The sequence below is a fragment of the Grammomys surdaster genome, unplaced genomic scaffold (assembly GCF_004785775.1).
Source record: "Grammomys surdaster isolate TR1022 unplaced genomic scaffold, NIH_TR_1.0 243, whole genome shotgun sequence".
NCBI lineage: Eukaryota > Metazoa > Chordata > Mammalia > Rodentia > Muridae > Grammomys > Grammomys surdaster.
Window position 1 is genome coordinate 6,141,876 of NW_021604688.1, and position 16,372 is coordinate 6,158,247.

General features: G+C 49.1%; 1 protein-coding gene across 19 annotated transcripts in view; it reads right to left on the minus strand.

The window, feature by feature from the left end:
- Positions 1-225: 225 nt before the first annotated feature.
- Celf4 (CUGBP Elav-like family member 4) overlaps positions 226-16,372 on the minus strand; it is a 281,718-nt gene continuing 265,571 nt past the window's right edge. For 9 of the 19 annotated variants that reach the window (XM_028774869.1, XM_028774865.1, XM_028774868.1 and 6 more), the window contains exons 11-14: positions 12,547-12,630; positions 8,820-8,898; positions 8,369-8,540; positions 226-1,098 (exon numbers count right to left, since the gene is read on the minus strand). In XM_028774869.1, coding sequence (XP_028630702.1) covers positions 1,072-1,098; positions 8,369-8,540; positions 8,820-8,898; positions 12,547-12,630 — 362 coding nt within the window. In that variant the 3' untranslated portion in view covers positions 226-1,071. Of the gene's footprint in view, positions 1,099-3,160; positions 3,215-8,368; positions 8,541-8,819; positions 8,899-12,486; positions 12,631-16,372 lie in introns of those variants that run through there. The other 10 variants (XM_028774867.1, XM_028774862.1, XM_028774857.1 and 7 more) reach the window with 4 other exon arrangements.

The window sequence follows — 16,372 nt, forward strand, 5'->3', positions numbered from 1 at the left end:
CTCTACAGAAGTACAGTCCTACAACATCTGGGATTTTAGCATAATGCTAACTTCTATAAGGTTTTTTTTTCCTTTTTTAAATTTTTTTTTGCTTTCCTCTAATTTTTCTTCTTCTATGATATAAGTATTTTAAACTTTTCCTTTTAAAATTCTGTACAACTATTATGATTTTAAGAGGGGGAAGAATTAGAAGCATTTACAGACTTTCACAACAATTACCTTGCCTTCGAAGTCCCCTTGGTCCCCTCGTATTCTCTTCATGGTTAATGACTTAATATCTTTGTTGCTTTCCCCAAATATCCACCAATCAATTTATCTAAACAGCTCCATCCAGACATATAATACAGAAAACCATAGGAAAGTTTCAGAGACTTCAATCGGGGTAATCAAAGCGCCTCTCAAAGTATCAAAGAACTAGTATCTTGCTGTTTTAAAAGCGTTGAAGCATTATTTTTTTTCCTTTTTTTTGTTCTTTTTTATTTTTTTTTTTTATTTTTTATTACATTTTCATAGAATCGCTCTAAGCTGTTTCAAGAACAGCCAGGAGGCAGGAAGGAGGTTGGTCTCCATTCCACCTCTAATTGACAGAGCTACACATCTGCAATAAAAAGTTTGGTCCTTTGGTCCCTAAATAGCTAAAGGAATGACAAATAGAGATGCTCAGCGCGGCCTCCCAGCCGCCTGCTGGGGACTAGGCCCCATTGTACACTTGCCCCTGCCTGCCTCAGGCGCCTACCGGCAGGAAAAGCCCCAGAATGGGTTGACAGCAGCATCTCCGCCTAGTGCCCAGCCCTTCAGCTTCCCCATCTGGGCTCACTTATTTCGTTTTAAAGTCGCGGGTTTTTGTTGTTTGTTTTATATCATTTTTCTTCTTCGTCGTCATCTGTATGTCATGTATATTTTTCCCCAAACACGAGCCCTCTGCACTCCATAGACGCTATACTTTCCTTGAAGAAATGTTACAGTCACACGGAGTGTCTGGAGTCTTCAGCTTGATTGGTATTGGCTGATATGTCAAAGGTGTCTTCCAACAGTTCTCATTTATAAATAGAGAGAGAAAGAGGTTTGTTTTTAATGTAGCCCGTTCAGCATCCTGCCCTAAAATGAAGAAGATCAGTGCTGATTAAGCCAAGTGTGAAAACACAGAATGCATCCAAACACCAATAGGATCCTGCCTCTGGGGAAGATGGGATTTCTGGGGGATGGTAGGTGGTAAGGAAGAGAGACCAGTATGAGAATTAGTCATGATCATGATACAGCCAAAAGAAATTTGTTCTTCTGTTCAGACTGAAAAACCACTGGGCAATCTAATAGTGATGATTATAGCTGGGCTATAGTTATTGGAAAAAAGTTCTTGATTTGGCTTCCTTAAGAAGGGTTCTGGATTAAGAGACTGCTAGATCTAAGGGGAGAATTTGGGTCTGTGGAATATAAATTTGTAATTAAACTTGTCCCTAGGGACTTATCCCAGATACCATATGTATACAGAAGCCTAGCAAACAAGATAGCAGGACTGTGGCAGGCCAGCCCATTCCTCCCCAGCTTGAAAAAAATCTAGGAAGAGGCTCGATGCCTCTCAATTGTTGCCAAATCCTTACCCAGTTTCTAGCCAGCCACTTCTTCCTCAAGGTTAGTACTATTTGCCAGGCTGTGTGTGTATATATATGCATATCTGGATATATGTGTAGAACATATTCACCTGCACATATGTGTATATACATGGATATGTGTGTATGTGTATGCATCTATGCACACACATATGCACATACATAATACTTTTCTCATACATGCCAGGGAATTTAGAGGAAATTCAGAACTTCTAGGGACTGGATGGGAGAAGCTAAATGAAGGTCAAAATAGATTTATTTATCAAACTTAAATATATTAACTAAAGCAGTTCTTGGATTTTTATTTCCAATGGTGGTTTTTGTTTAGTTTTGCTTTTAAGGAAAACAAAATCATGATCTGACTAGAATCAGAAGGCGAATGTTTAGTCAGTGAATTAACAAATGAGACTAATCTCCATTCTAGCAAGCAGCTTCCACTTATACATGGGGGTGACTGGTTACATCAAGAAAATTATAACTGCAAAGCCCCTACTCGAGGGGACAACGTCATGCGTATATCAATCCATGCTGGCAGGTTTTCACACTGTTGATTCAACAAACAGCAAACCGTACACAGCAGTCTAAACAATTACAACACCAAAGAAAATAATAATAAAATTAAAAAAAAAACACTTGTCAAGGACCCTTTTTCAGTTGTAAATAAAAAGATGCATTTTGCTTTGTTGCTACTGTTTCTTCCAGACCAACCAAAAATACCCTCCCATGTCCCCAGCCACCCTTCCCTTCCCACCCTTCCTAAATTCTGAATTTAGCAGAAATGATTACAATACAAACCTTACAATTTTTACCAGGCTCTCTCTCAGAGATCTCTGGCTTTTCACTCTAGCTTTTTGGCTTAGAATTTTTTATCTTTTTTTTAAAAAACTATAGATAGTTTGTTTTTCATATTTCCTTTTAGGTGAGATTCAAAATAGTCTAACTGGAAAAAAGACCAAACCTAAGAAAGTGTCAATTGAAAAAGGCCCCCAAATTTCTAGAAAAAAATAAAATCACAATATTTTCAAGTGCAAGTAAATCAACCACGCAGAAATATTTTAAGATGTTTTCCTTATTTTTAAGAAAAAAAAAGAATAGTTTATACAGTTAAATGATCCCATGTTTGATAATTGAGGAATTTGTCTTTTAGTTTTACTAATTGTTTTTTTGTTTTTTCGTTTTGGTTTTTTTTTTTTCTTTCTTTCTCTATGTGACAACTAGAGAAGCATTTAAAAAAAATAAAAATGCTGAACAAGAAAAACCAAACAACAGAAACTAAAACCACTGCAGGCACCAAGAACAAAACGAAAATGAGCACAGCAAAGAGACCGTGGCAGCACAAGGGTTAAGAAAATGCACGTGTGATCATGACTGGCCAATCATCCACGGGTACGACATCCAAGGAAAACGCTCCAATCACAGCACCTCCACGAAACTTGACGGCAAGTGTCATGCAACCGATTCTTAGCCTTGTTACATGACGCCATCATGTCACACTGTGAACTTTGAGTTGATTTGAACTTACGGATGGGGGACTTTTCTCCACTCTCATGTGATTACGTGAACTTTATTCCTAGCTCAGCGCGAGACTGTGGTGGATTTGACTGGCCCTGGTTGGGTTGTTGGAATTTGGTTGAATGACAAAAGAAGAAAAGATTTATATATATATATTTATATATGGAGAGAGAGAGAAAGAGAGAGGGGAACAAGAGAGTGTGGGGAGAAAGGAGGGATGGGAGGGGTAGGGCAAGTGGGAGCAGAGGGGTTGGAGGGACCAGGGGAGGGTTAAGGGTAAAGAAGGGGAAGAACTTAAAACAAAATCAAAAGGAAAAAATATTTATACAGCACCAGACCACAGCATCCGTCTAAAGCTGATGAGAAAACAGCAGTCAAATCATAAGGGAACCAAAAGGAACTCAAAGGGATGGAGGAAGCCAGCAGACACAGGACATGAGCACAGAACGCACAAGTACACACACAGCTATTTATGCAGACACATGGCACACCATGAACAGGAGCAGAACCTCACACGGGGTCCCTAAGGGCGCCCATCATGCGTTGGGAAGAGGAAGGGGTACAGGCATTTTGGTGAGGGGGGCCAGAAAAAAAAAACTACCAGCCCCTCACACCACCATAGCCAGCAAGCAGATCTCTGGGAGCAAGCTCCATTAGCACCTTGAGTTCTTTCTCCCCCACATGTAGAGCTCTCCTCACCTGAGGGCCTGCAGGGGAGCCACTGTGCCCTGGTGGGCGGTGCAGGTGGGAAAGGTGAGTCTCCTGAGGTACTTTGCCACCACAGCAGAGTCTACCTGAACAGGACCCCTCAACTTGTAGATCCTAACCTCAAAAAGGGTGTCTTTAGGTGGCAGGGACACTTCTATGCTCACACCTCTTTGCTCTGGCAAACCAATGTCTTTGGTTTAGAGTGTATTTTATCAGAGTCCCTGACGTCCTGTAATGTCCTGAGCACTGCCAGTTTTCTGTCCTGATTACCTCAGACTCTGACTCGACCAAGCCAAGGTTGCTTCTATGCTCTGAGGTCCTCAGAGAGGCCTGCAGCTCTGACCTAAGAAAGCGCCATATAGAGAGCTGCAGGGTGGGGCTGCAGAAGGCAGCTTGCTGGCCATGCCCCTGCTGCTCTTTCCTTGGCTCTGTGGGCCTCTCCTCCATTCTCCCTGCCCCCCTTGCCTTCTTCACACTATTGCCAGCAGCTCTCCCGGCTGACCCAGCTCCCTAGCAGGAAGGAACCCTGGGGTTAGGAATAAAGGCTTTCCTCTGTAGGCACCACCGTGATTCTCACTTCTGGGATTCTCTTGTATCTGTCCCACTCCAGCTCCCATCCTGGGATTCTCCTGTATCTATCCCACTGCAGCTCCCATCCTGGGATTCTCTTGTATCTATCCCACTCCAGCTCCCATCCTGAGGCTGTCTGTGAGTTTGCTCCCTGTTCCCTGTTTCTCTGCAGCACTCAAGCCTGTGCCAAGACCTGCTGCACATCTCCGTTTTGTCTCCAGGGTCTCCAACCAACAAGCCCTGTGCAAACCACTCCAGTCTCTGTCTTGGTTTCCTTGAAGGTGGAAGGGAAGCCTAGCATCTCACAGTGTTACTGTAGATAAGCTATCCAAGCAACTGGGCCTCCAGCTAAGCCTTCCCAGAGGCACCACCCAAGCCCTCTGTCTGTCAGCTTGCACTGGGTTCTTTGCTATTCCAGCATCTGATCTTTCACCCACTCACAGCATCCTAATCACACCCTTCCTCTACATTTCCAACCCCTCAGAAAAGCTCCTTCAACGTTCCCTCACTGCTAGGCTGCTTGGCCACAGGGTCCTTTTGGCATAAGGAGAGGCCTAAGAACTAAGAAGTGTGTTGCCTTAGTGGGAAGGGTTCCGCTCTGGCAACTACAGTGAGAAGATACCCTGGCTCTAGAGCCAGAACTTGCTAACCCCACTCTGCTCTTCCTGTCTCCCCAGCTTCAGTCCAGCTGTTCCTTGGTGTCAGACATTGTCCTTGGCATGTGGACTCAGACCTGAATGCATACAGCCTCTCTTCTCAAAACTCAACCAGGAAACTCTCATACACCTCATTTCTGCTATACTAGACCAGAGACACAAAGTAAGGTCTCCCATGTATCTATCCCCCTAGGAGGTACCGGTACCTCACAGAGCACAGAGCCCTGGAGATGACAACTGGGTCCTGACCATCATAGGCAAGCTGAGATCCAAGTCTGGAACATTCTGGCCCACTAACCTGAACCAGGCAGGACCATTTCATAGATACCATCTAAAATAGGTTGACTCTAGCCATAGCTGACCCAGACCTCAAGCTATAGTCTAGCCTTGCACACACGAGGCCCAAATAGCCAGTGAGACAGGAGACCATCAAGGGAGGAGAGCTTTGTTGTTCCCAACCTCAACCCTACCCTACCCAGGCCTCAGTCTGTGGAACCAACTGCAGCCATGTTACCCAGCTACTCTGCCTGAATCTCTCTTCCCCAGATTTGGGTCAAAGTGGCTCTGACTTGGCCTTGGACCATCAAGCCTGCTTGCACATCCCACCTTACTACTAGTCCAAGTCACCTCCTCACCAGCCGGCTGCTCTCAGCTTCACCTGGTCTCTCAAGCTTCTACTCAGGCTTCCCTCTCCTAACGATGAATAGCTCCAGCTTATGCTTCATCACTTCTCAGTATCTCCCCCCGACCTATGATATTCCATTCGTGTGTGTGTGTGTGTGTGTGTGTGTGTGTGTGTGCACACGCATGCATTGTTTCTTCTTGGCCGCTCCTAGGCTGACTTGGATAGCTCCATCTTCTCTTAGACTCCTCCTACCACAGCTTCCGCACTCCTGGGTTGCAGAGGCAGTGTCATTAAATACTGCCTGAGTGAAAACTAAACGGTAACGTCATCATAGGAGTTATGTCCCATCACGGCTTAAGAGCCTTCCTAGGGAGGAGGTAATCAGACGGTGGGTTCCAGAGAAGCTCGGGATGCTGTGGGTGAGCAGAGCTATGATGAGGGCAGTAGTCTCCCATTCGCCTTACTTGAAAGGAAACTAGGCTCCTGGCTTCAAATTTTGGCTCCATCGCTCATTGTGCTCCTCTGTAAGGTAGGAATGCTGACACTTCTCCCCTGAGAGGGAGTCAGAGCTAGGTAGCTACACAGTACCTACTGTTACCTGTCAGCACAATGCCTGGAATATGAAAGTCTGTGGTGGTCATCTTCATGGCCTCCCAAGTCTGAGTGTTAGCTGGATCTACCCTATAGTCCTCTTACTTCACACCTCACAGCACACTTGCCTTCTTCCACCCTTCCTCTAGGAATTTCTGACTTACGGCTATTACCCTGTCTTGAGCCATAAGGGTAGGATAGGATCTGCTAGCCAAAATACCTACATGCCCCTCCAAATCATCTGATCACCTACAAAATCATGGTTTCCTTAGTGAGGAAGTAGAAGTCTGGCATGCACCTTGGAGCTTCCTGACTGAGCCGTTCCTCTCCGGGAGCACATCCATCTGGTGGCTGCAGATTGGTACCTGTGTGTGCATTCCTCTGTAGTGTAACCACTCATCTCTGTATCCCCAGACCTGGCCCAAAACCCAGCACAAAGTGGTGCTCAGATCCTGTGAACCACCATCTACACATAAGGCACAAATAGGCAGGGCTGGGGAGTGAGGAGGCCAGAGTCAGCTTTGCTCTCTCAGGAATAGAGTGTTAGGTTAGTGTTCACCCAGAGGGAAAAGACCCCCGCTCCAGCTGGTACAGAAGGGTCTTCTTCTGGTGTCTGTACCCCTGTAAGGAAGTGTGCAATGACAGGAAACCAGAACCTGGAGATTACTCCTGGTCTGGAACTTCCACTTGCATGCCTTAACTCTCACATGCCCAATCTTTCTTACGGACTCTCTGCTCTCCTGTCACTAGGGCTGAATCGTAGGTGTCACCTCAGGATCCTCTCTCCCTTCCATACCTTCTAATGTGTCAGTACACATCTCTACTTTCAAAATGTCTCTACTTTCAAAATGTGTCTATGTTCACACTGCCTGATCTTCCCCCGCACTAAGGTCAATACAACAGATTTCTGTGGCAGCCCTCACAGCCTAGCATCGACCTAACAGCAGGCTACCCCAGCTCCCCTGAACAACTCTCCACACCCCTTCCCATTTGAGAGGAGGGCAAAGTCCATGCAGTGGCCTGCAGGCTCCAAGCAATGGCTGTCCTCTCCCCTGGTCTGCTCCCACTTCTCAGCCCTCCCTGCAGCACCCTTAGTTCCCTGCTTGCTCCTCACACACGCTTCCCCTGACCTTACAGGAGAGGGGGAGGCACTCATCTCCAATTTCAACTCAGACTGGCCTCGAAATCTTCAGTTCGGCTACCATCCCCATACTACCTACCAATACCAAGTAATCTATCTCCAACTCTCCCTGTGTACCTAACACAGTGCCCGAGGCACAGTGCTGCTAAATAGAAGGAGGGGTGGGTGGAGCAAGAAGAGGCCAAATGTGGCCTTCATCTCCGGTCTGTAACTAAGCTGAGGATTACTGGTGTGAGCAACATCAGGAGAACAGTAGAGGTGGACCCTAATGGCCTGGAGCATTCCCTCAGTTCCTTTCCCCCTAATCTGCTCTGCCCCCCGGGAGAAAAAAAACAAAAAGGAGGGACTAACTGCCTCAGGCTGCCAGGCAAGGTCAAAGAAAGTCAAGCCTGGGCAGACCCAGTAGGGTTCCCAAACTTCCAACACTACCTCCCTTCCTCAGCAATGCGTCCTCCAGCTGCGTTTCCTCTTGCTAAAATTCCTTTGAAAATCCCTGTCCCTCCTGTCCTGGCTAAGCTAGGGCAGCTACTGGGAAAGGAGTCAAGGAGGAAGCCCACCGCTCACTTCCAACAGAGCATGCGTGAGCCAGGGAGCCTGGGAGAAGGCTCAACCTGAGGCTCTTCCTCACTGCAGGGCCCGAACTTGCCATCTGCCCACCTAGGGTCCCTGGCTAACAGGACCACAATGCGAGCCTGAAGGCGCAGGACCAAGGCTCTGCTCACTTTCTCAGAGGTTCCTCACTTCTACCCCTTTTGGCCTGGAGGCGGAGGGGACAGCCAAGCCTGGTTCTACCAGGGTGGCCCTAGTTCTATGCCTGTGACGTGGACCTTGAGTCAGAAGTAGGTTGGTCAGGGCGCATCGGGTCCAAGGCACAGGTGAGGGCCGGGCCCAGGAAGGCCTGAGGAGGCGACGGGTCCATCCAAACCTCCCGTCCCTACGCCCCGCCGCCCATGGTTACCTGTGCGAGTCCTGGTCTCCCCCGGGGGACGCTCCCGCCGGCGCTCAGTACGGGCGATTGGCGTCTTTGGGCCGCTTCAGCTGCACCTTGAGCCTCTTCATGCCTATCTGGAAGCCGTTCATGGCCTGGATGGCGGTCTGCGCGCTGGCCGGGTTGTCGAAGCTCACGAAGCCTGGCGAGACACGAGGGACCAGGGCCTGGGTTTCCACGGGGCCGCCCGGGGCCGCTGCAGGCGGGAGGGGAGGGGAGGGGCGGGGCTCGAGGCTCCGCCCCCGGCCCGGCCCGGCCTCAGCCCCGCCCCTCCGCCCGCAGGCCCCTCCCGGCCTGGCGCCCGGGCCCGGGCTCGGCTGCTCCTCGGCTCCCGGTGGCGCCGGCGCCCGCCCACCCCCCCACCCACCCCGGCCGGCCCGCCACCTCGGCCCTCTCCTCCCGCGGGAGAGGGCGGACACACCTGCGGGCGGAGGAGCTTATTGCACACTGTCCTCCCTGACAGGAGGGGGCCTGGCAGCGGGAGGGCACGGGGTGCCGGCCTGGGGAGAGAGAGGAGTGCGAGGGCCGGGAGGGAGGAACGTCGGGGAAGCCACTCCACCGCCCGGTCACCCCCACCAAACCCGCCTCACCCCTGGGGCTGTGCGCAGCCCTCGCCACTGTGGGATCTTCCTAACTAAGCACACACCACGTTCTGTACCAGCCTTCCTAGGGATGCAGAGCGCCTTCCACTACCGTTCTGCTCTGCGCTTCACGGCTAAACAACACAGGCAGATAGACCGGATTGTGGCTTAAACTGGGAAATCGCGGCGTTTCCTCATACAGACACCATGGGCCCTTGAGAAAAGGGTTTCTGTGGTCCAGCGGGCTTATAGTCAGGCCGCTAGGGACCAGAACGAGGGCCATCAAGTAAAAGCATACCCTCTTGCCACAAACTCTCCAGGAAATAAACCTTCAGAGCTTTGTTTAATTCATCCCGTTTCTGCTGTAAAAATGGACCTAGGTCCTAACCTTTGAAACTCAGCTTGGCTGACATGCTCAGGCTATACACAAGAGCATGCTTGCCTTTAGATGACTGTGAGATACATAAGCGATCATTGTGTGGCCAGACCGCATTCGAAGTAGCTGCTTTCCTGAATATTTGCTATGTACCTCGGGCCTGCCCCTGACTTCATGCTAACATAGCTACACCCTCTCTCCTGACTTTTTCATCTCGATTTCCTGCTCTCTCCTTTTCCATTCTCTCTGTCTCCTCAGACACTGCCTACATCTGGCCCTTCTCTCTTCCTCTTGTTTTATGCCTGCAATGCTCAATTTATTCATACAGTCATGGATCATGAAAGATGGAGGAAGAGGGTGTATGTGTCTCATTGTGCATATGTGGATGCACTGCATGCAGAAATGAGGAGAGTCAGGATCGGAGCATAAACAAACAAACAAACAGAGCATCAATATGTACACCAAATCAGCTGACTAATTAATCAGCCTCCAGTCGTACATCCCTTCCGGCTGTCTCCCTCCACTAACCTGTGTGTCTGATGACTAAAGTCAGGTGCTAAGCAGACCGGAGCGAGTTTTCAGTGTGAGTGTAAGTCTGTCTTCCCTGCTGTCTCCAGACTAAGGAAGATAGATGAGCCTCTGTCCCTTCTTGAGTGCGCCCATTTTCCACCCCCACATGGACATCTCTGGTACTGACTCTACTTGGACACTCAGGTTGGGTGACTCTTTCTGACAGAAAGAAGGGCAAAGCTGAGAGAAGAAGCTCAGAGTTGTCTGAGATGAAGCCAAAAGGAGGGATAGCCACCTGCTTGGTAGCAGTTTGCAGCAGCCAGCTTCCAGGAGAAGCAAGTGCTTTCTGGGAGCCACAGAGTGTTTCTGAGCCCAGGAGAACAGACCCTCCTCATCTAGCTTCACCAAACAACTGCAGTCAGGGCAAAGTCTGCCTGCAGCCTGGACACCCCTGTGAAGAGGGCTCTGGGCACTAGGCCTCATGTTTGTTCCTGTGCCAGAGAACCTCCTATCCCACCCTCAAGAAGTTCCTGCCTCCCAACTGAAAAGCTTCAGAGGTAGGATGTTCTCCTTCCAAGGTAGGGGCATTTGTGCTGTCCATTTTGTCATGAAGCCCTGGAAGGCTTTGCTAATATTTATGCAGCTTCTGAGGGGTAGAGGTTACCATAGGACCCTGTGATTATGGCCACACTCTTCATAAGAAAAGGGGCTATGGCACCTACAGAAGGTCTGCTGAGAATGCCAAGCTTCTGCCATTGACAGTCTCATAGACCCTTACAGGGTGGATCCCGTAGGGATAACTGCAGCATCTCTACTTTGTAAACAAGGGCATTGAGCTTCAAAGTGTTCAATGACTTGCCCATGAGTGAGCACTAGAGGTCTCTGAGAGGGTGGGGGGAGGCAGAAGGCTCTGGCCCAGGAGGCCCAAGTGGCTTAAGGGGGAGCAGAAGCTAGACCAATATGACAGAAGCCTAAGGGAAAAAAAAAGAAATTCAACAGAGGTGTACATAAGATGGTTTCCAATACAGCGAAAAGAAACCTTGGTCCTGGAGAGTATAAATAGTCTTTGGGACTAAGCGTAGTTTGGGGGATAGACACTCAAGTAACCTTGAAAACTGGGTTGTGTCCTAAGGGACAGCCAATAAGGCAGATGTGATCTGTCTAGAGGCTCCTAGAGGTGTTCTTTATGTGATTTCTGTGATGTAAATGACAGTTGTGACTTCCAGTTGGGCTTTATACAGGTCATTTTAATCCCCCAAAAAACAAAAACAAAACAAAACAAAACAAAACAAAAAATGCCACTTGGGAGAAGCACAGCTATGTCTTTTTCTCTGTTTTTCCATAGCCAAAGAGAAATGAGACACTGGGGCAACTCTTCTCTGATCTAAGAAACATGAGTTTCCTGTGATAAATGCCAGATGGGAGGGCCCAATGGTGCCAAGATCTTGACTGTCCTAAGGGACACACCCTGAATCACCAAGATTTTCATGATTCCTTACTGGAAAGGCCTGATCTTAATGCTTCCTGGTGTTTCTCCACTCTGTGCTTCCTTGCCTCCACCATCCCTATGTTCCCTGGCTGTCCTCATATCCCAGAGTCTGAGAGTCAACATGAAGCTTTGTTAGACTCAGCCCCGGCTCAGTGCAGGCATTCTGTAGGTTGCGTACTCTTGGGGACTCATGCGTAGATATTGCCCTAGAAGAATGCTCTGATGGAGGTAAATGGAAAGGTGGGAGATGGACCAAGAAGGAGCTGAAAGAAGAAGCGTGAGCATGAGACAGGATCCCATGGCATCTGGACCTGTCTGAATGAAGATACCAAATTTATAAAACAAGACATAGGATGCCCAATCAAAGACTTCTCACAGATTGGCGCTGTCTAGTGCAGTCCTCCCTAGCGAATACTGTGAGCCCCTTGTCTCCCAAAGCCTCGTCCCCTGTCCTGTCCCTCTTCTCAGTCCAGCCTCATGCCCCTTCTAGCCATTTCTGACTTCCTTACTGCTGCACTGCTTGGCATCTTGCTGCTGTTAAGTAGGTGTGGTTTCTTTTGGGCTCAGAACTTAGACTTCCTGAGGGCAATCTCCTCCTGGCTCCTCAACAATGCCCACTTTGGTGGCCTGGAGTGGGTGTAAGGGTGGGGTCATGGTGTGGCATGAAGGGAGCAAGGTCCAGGGGAGGCATAGGAAAGGTGGCAGGACAGAGAGGCGGAGAGATGGCTAAAGGGCAGGTAGCTAGGGCCTCCGTGGGCTGGCTGTCTCTGGGTCACTGGCTTTTGCCCTGGGGGCTCAAACCAGACTCTGAACATGAGAGACTGTTGGGAAGATGAGTTGTACTCTCTGATTCTGCATGCTATCCCCCCACCCCCAACCACAGTGACCCCTTCCCTTTCTTGGCCGCATGAACTGGGCTTTGGGGCTAGAAGGGGATTTCTTGGGCTGGGAGATGGAAGCTGAGTGTGGGTAGAGAAAGCTGAGAAGCCAAAGGAAGAGCAGAGCAGAAAAAAAGGACTGAGAGATGGAGGCTGGGCCCAGGAGCACCTGGGGCAGTGTGAAGGAGCAGGAGGAGTCGGAGGGAGCAGCCCCCATCCTAGGTGAAGCTGAATGGTTTGTTATCTTTACCCACCAAAGCATTTACTTTGGTTAGTCGCCCGATCCACAAACACTTTCGAGGAGATGACATTACCGAAAGGGAGGAACATCTGCATCAGCTCAGCGTCCCCAAACTCCTGGGGCAGATGGTAGATGAGCAGGTTACAGCCCTCGGGCCCTGCGGTGAGGGGAGGGGGTTGGACAGGGAAGAGGGATAGCGGGTGGGGGAAGAAAGAGACAGAGGAAAGGTAAGCGAATTAGGCAGTGTAGCAGGGAGGGAAGGGTGGGGCTAGGGCGTGAAGTGCGTCAAAGAAGCAACCCCTAAAGAATGGGGAAGGTTTACTGAGCCCCAAGTATTAGCTCTAATCTCCACTTGGCTATGGGTAAGTCACTGGATCTTTCTGTGGTCTTTTAGCAAGCATCAATAGTGGGCACCCTAGCAGTTCTGGGGTGACTATGCCAAGACCATATCATCTGTGTCTCTGGAAACAAGGTGCTGAGGAAAGATCACAGAATTTGTGGCTATTCCCTCCTGCCCAGTCTATGTTCTGGGAAGGGTTGAGAAAATGGCCCTCATCCTATGCTGGTGCCACTTCACTTTCTCTCCCATTCAGACTCAGCTCAGACTGGCAGAGAGCTTAAGAGACAGTGCATAGGCCCAGTTCTTTGCCTGGCCTGTAGTCTTCACATAGATTCCTTCCAAAGGCCCGGCTACTGTGGTCCATACCTTACATTCCTTCCTAGTCTTGATGACAGAAAACAAGATTTTTCCTTCTGGATCCAGCATGTGGCACAGAAACAGCTTCAGACTCCACAGTTGTCAGGGCACCCCTGAGCTGCCTCTTGTCATTTGAGCAACAGCCAGAACGCTTCCACCCTGAGGACATCCTTGGGCTGTGCTAAGCACTTTGTATGGGACTCACCCCACCATCTGCATCCTCTGGCTTAATTACACTGTCACTACTTTGCAGCTGAAGTAACTGAGTTCTAAAGAGATTAAGTCATCTGCCAAAAGATGTCTTGGTGGTGGCGGTGGTGGTGGAGGAGGAGGAGGGTGAAGCCAGGATATGAACCCGGGGTGTAGCCTTCATAATGTGAGCTCTACTTTCTGCCTACCTGTCCTGAACCCTAACTTTCCAGGCTTCTTTGTGTTCTTGGAACTTGCAGATAGAGCTATTTCTTTTACAATGGTCAAAGGATCAATTCTAAGCACTTAAGTGGAAATCTTCCCTAGTCTGTGTCCTGTCATTCTACAAAGTACCATGTATCCTTTAGACTTTGAGGTGACTTGAAGTCGCTTCAGTGAAGACATCTAAACATGAACTCCAGTGAGGGCTTGCCACCAACCACATGGCTTAGGCAGCCAGACTCTATTGTCCTACTCACTAAGGACCAGTGGGGCAGCCAGATAATCCAGCATGGGGACAAATAACTGGCTCTGGATGCTCTTCTGCCCTCCCACTATCTTCTTTTTTCTGACTACCTCACCACTTCCAGGCCCAGAGCCAGAAGAAAATTCCCTTTGTCCATTAAAGCCACCTGCTAAGCCACTGACCTTTCCTGTCCCTGGCAGCCCCTCCTCCTAGAACCTCTGTCGGTGGATGATGGTGCGTTCAGAACCAGGCATAGGCGTGCTTCCTTTCCACCACCCAAGCTTTGTGGCCCTTCTTTTGTCCTGTGTGCTCCAACCATGTTCTTGCTACTATATACCAGCTGAATGTACCTCTTGATGGTCCCTTGATATGGCCATCTTGGAGGAAGAAACCACCATGAAGACCAATTTAAGTCACAGTCCTCCAGAACTCCTCCAGATCCTCTCTCCAAACTCTAGCTCCCTGAGACTTCTTCTGGCCTTTCCCTTCTGGTGACACAAGTCTGTATTGGGCTGGGTTTTTTTCTTCACATCTGAGAGGTTTTCTCTCCAACAATAAGGTCACTCACTATGGCAGGGCCATCTGCCTTCTTCCATCCATGTCTCTCTTGTGGTCCAGCATATGCCTTCCCTCCTGTTCTCATCGACACTCTTCACATCTTCCTTGGTGGCTCTACCCCATGCTGAAAACTGCCTTGGAATCGGGACCCTGACTCCAAATTTAGACTCCTCTATGGCCCTTCAGAGACATCAGCTCAGTCTGTCTGCAAGGTTACCCTAACTGGGATGTTAGGAGCCGCTATTGTCCCCATGATTAACAATGTTCTTGTATCCCCAACTCTTTCTGCTTTGCTTCATTCACAGAATCTAGTTCAACCAGAGCAATGGTGACATGTAGCTTCAGAGACAGAAAGTTGCTCTCCCTGACCACACGTAGACCCAGGCAGAGCTGCAGCCATAGTCATCCCAGAGATCCTGTGCCATCTGTGCGGCAGGTGGCCTGGGGTAAGGCTCAGGGATCTGTTGGTTTCCAAGCTCAGCTCAAATACTAGGAGCTGGCAGGAGGGTTCTACCCAGCTACCACTGTGCTCTTGGAGAGGCAAGCATGACGTAAGAGGTCACTATAATGAAGCTGAGGGAATACAGCCTTCTTTCCTATCCAGGTTTCATATGTCCAGTGGGACCTGGCTTTATGTGCTTCTGTCTCACCTTTCTGTCTCCTGGGCCCTAGGCTTACCTTATGCTTGGTAATGTCTTTTGTTCCTGATGTCCCTTACCTGTAGCATATATCTCTCTACTTCTGTGTGCTAGAGTCTTCCTCCTTCCAAGCCCAAAACCTGCTCCCAATGTCATAACTCAATGGTGTATGCAGCATGATCTTGTATATCACGGTCAGGAGAAAGGGAAGGGTCTATGGAATAGTTCAGCTCCAAGGAAAGGACTTGTGAACTCTAAGAGGACTGTGGCATAGGACCTCATATGAGGAGCAGGGTGTGGCTAAGGTTGCAGAGTTGTAAAACTTATGAGAAGAAGGCCACAGCTAGATCCACAAGGTAGAACAGAATGGGAATTGGAAGCAAGGGGGCAGGAAGCAGGAGACTTGAGTTTAAAGACAGTAGCGAGGGCTGTCATGTGTGATGAATGATTATGGCACTAAGATGCAGTGTGTTTGAGTGTGTATGTGCGTGTGTGAATGTGTGTGTGTGTCTGTGTTTGCATGTGTAAGTGTTTGCATGTGAGTGTATGTTTGTGCTGTGCATGCACAACAGAGTTCGGGGATTCCTAGGTTTTTAAGACAGATTCATGAAGGGATCTGAGTACAGTGAGAGATAAGCAAGTAACAAGAGCCGTGAGGCCTTTGGGTACAGCTCTCCGCTCTGCGTCCGGATCAGCAAGCCTGGTCCATCCCTTGTGGCTCTGACCTAACTGAGAAAGATCTGGGCTGCAGGAAGGCACACCCCAGGGAAGGCTCTTCGGGTGAAGCAGGGCCTTGAGGGACTGCCCCTCTCTGCCCAACTGAAACGGAAGTTGGTTCTCAGCTACTGCAGGGCATGGGGATAAGGAAAGGGAAAAGACCACCACAGACCTCTTGGGTCCTGGGTATGGGTACAGGAGAGCAGACCTGAGTGAGTTTGATACACACATTTCTCTAAGAAACTGTCCTCACTGTCTCATATAAGTGGTGGAGAGGAGTGACTTGTGTAGAGTCACCTAAGCAGGCGGTGACCAATCCAGGGGTCAGACCCGGGGGGGTGTAGTTTGAAATACATACTTCCAATCATTCAGGAACTACAAGTCTGTTAGGGGTCTCTCTCCCCAAAGATATTTGGAGCAGTGGGTTCTCAAAGTCCTTTTGGAGTAACCTAAACTCCAGATCACTGATGTAATCTGCTACAGCGACCACACATCTGACATTCGGAAACCAATGGAACATGCCTTGTGGACTTCTGGGACAGGTGTTGTTACAGTTCACTATTACTAGGAGGTGAAGAAGATGAGGTCTTGTTGATGTCCCTCTGCTTCTCAAGTCCACTTTTCTGTGGCAGGG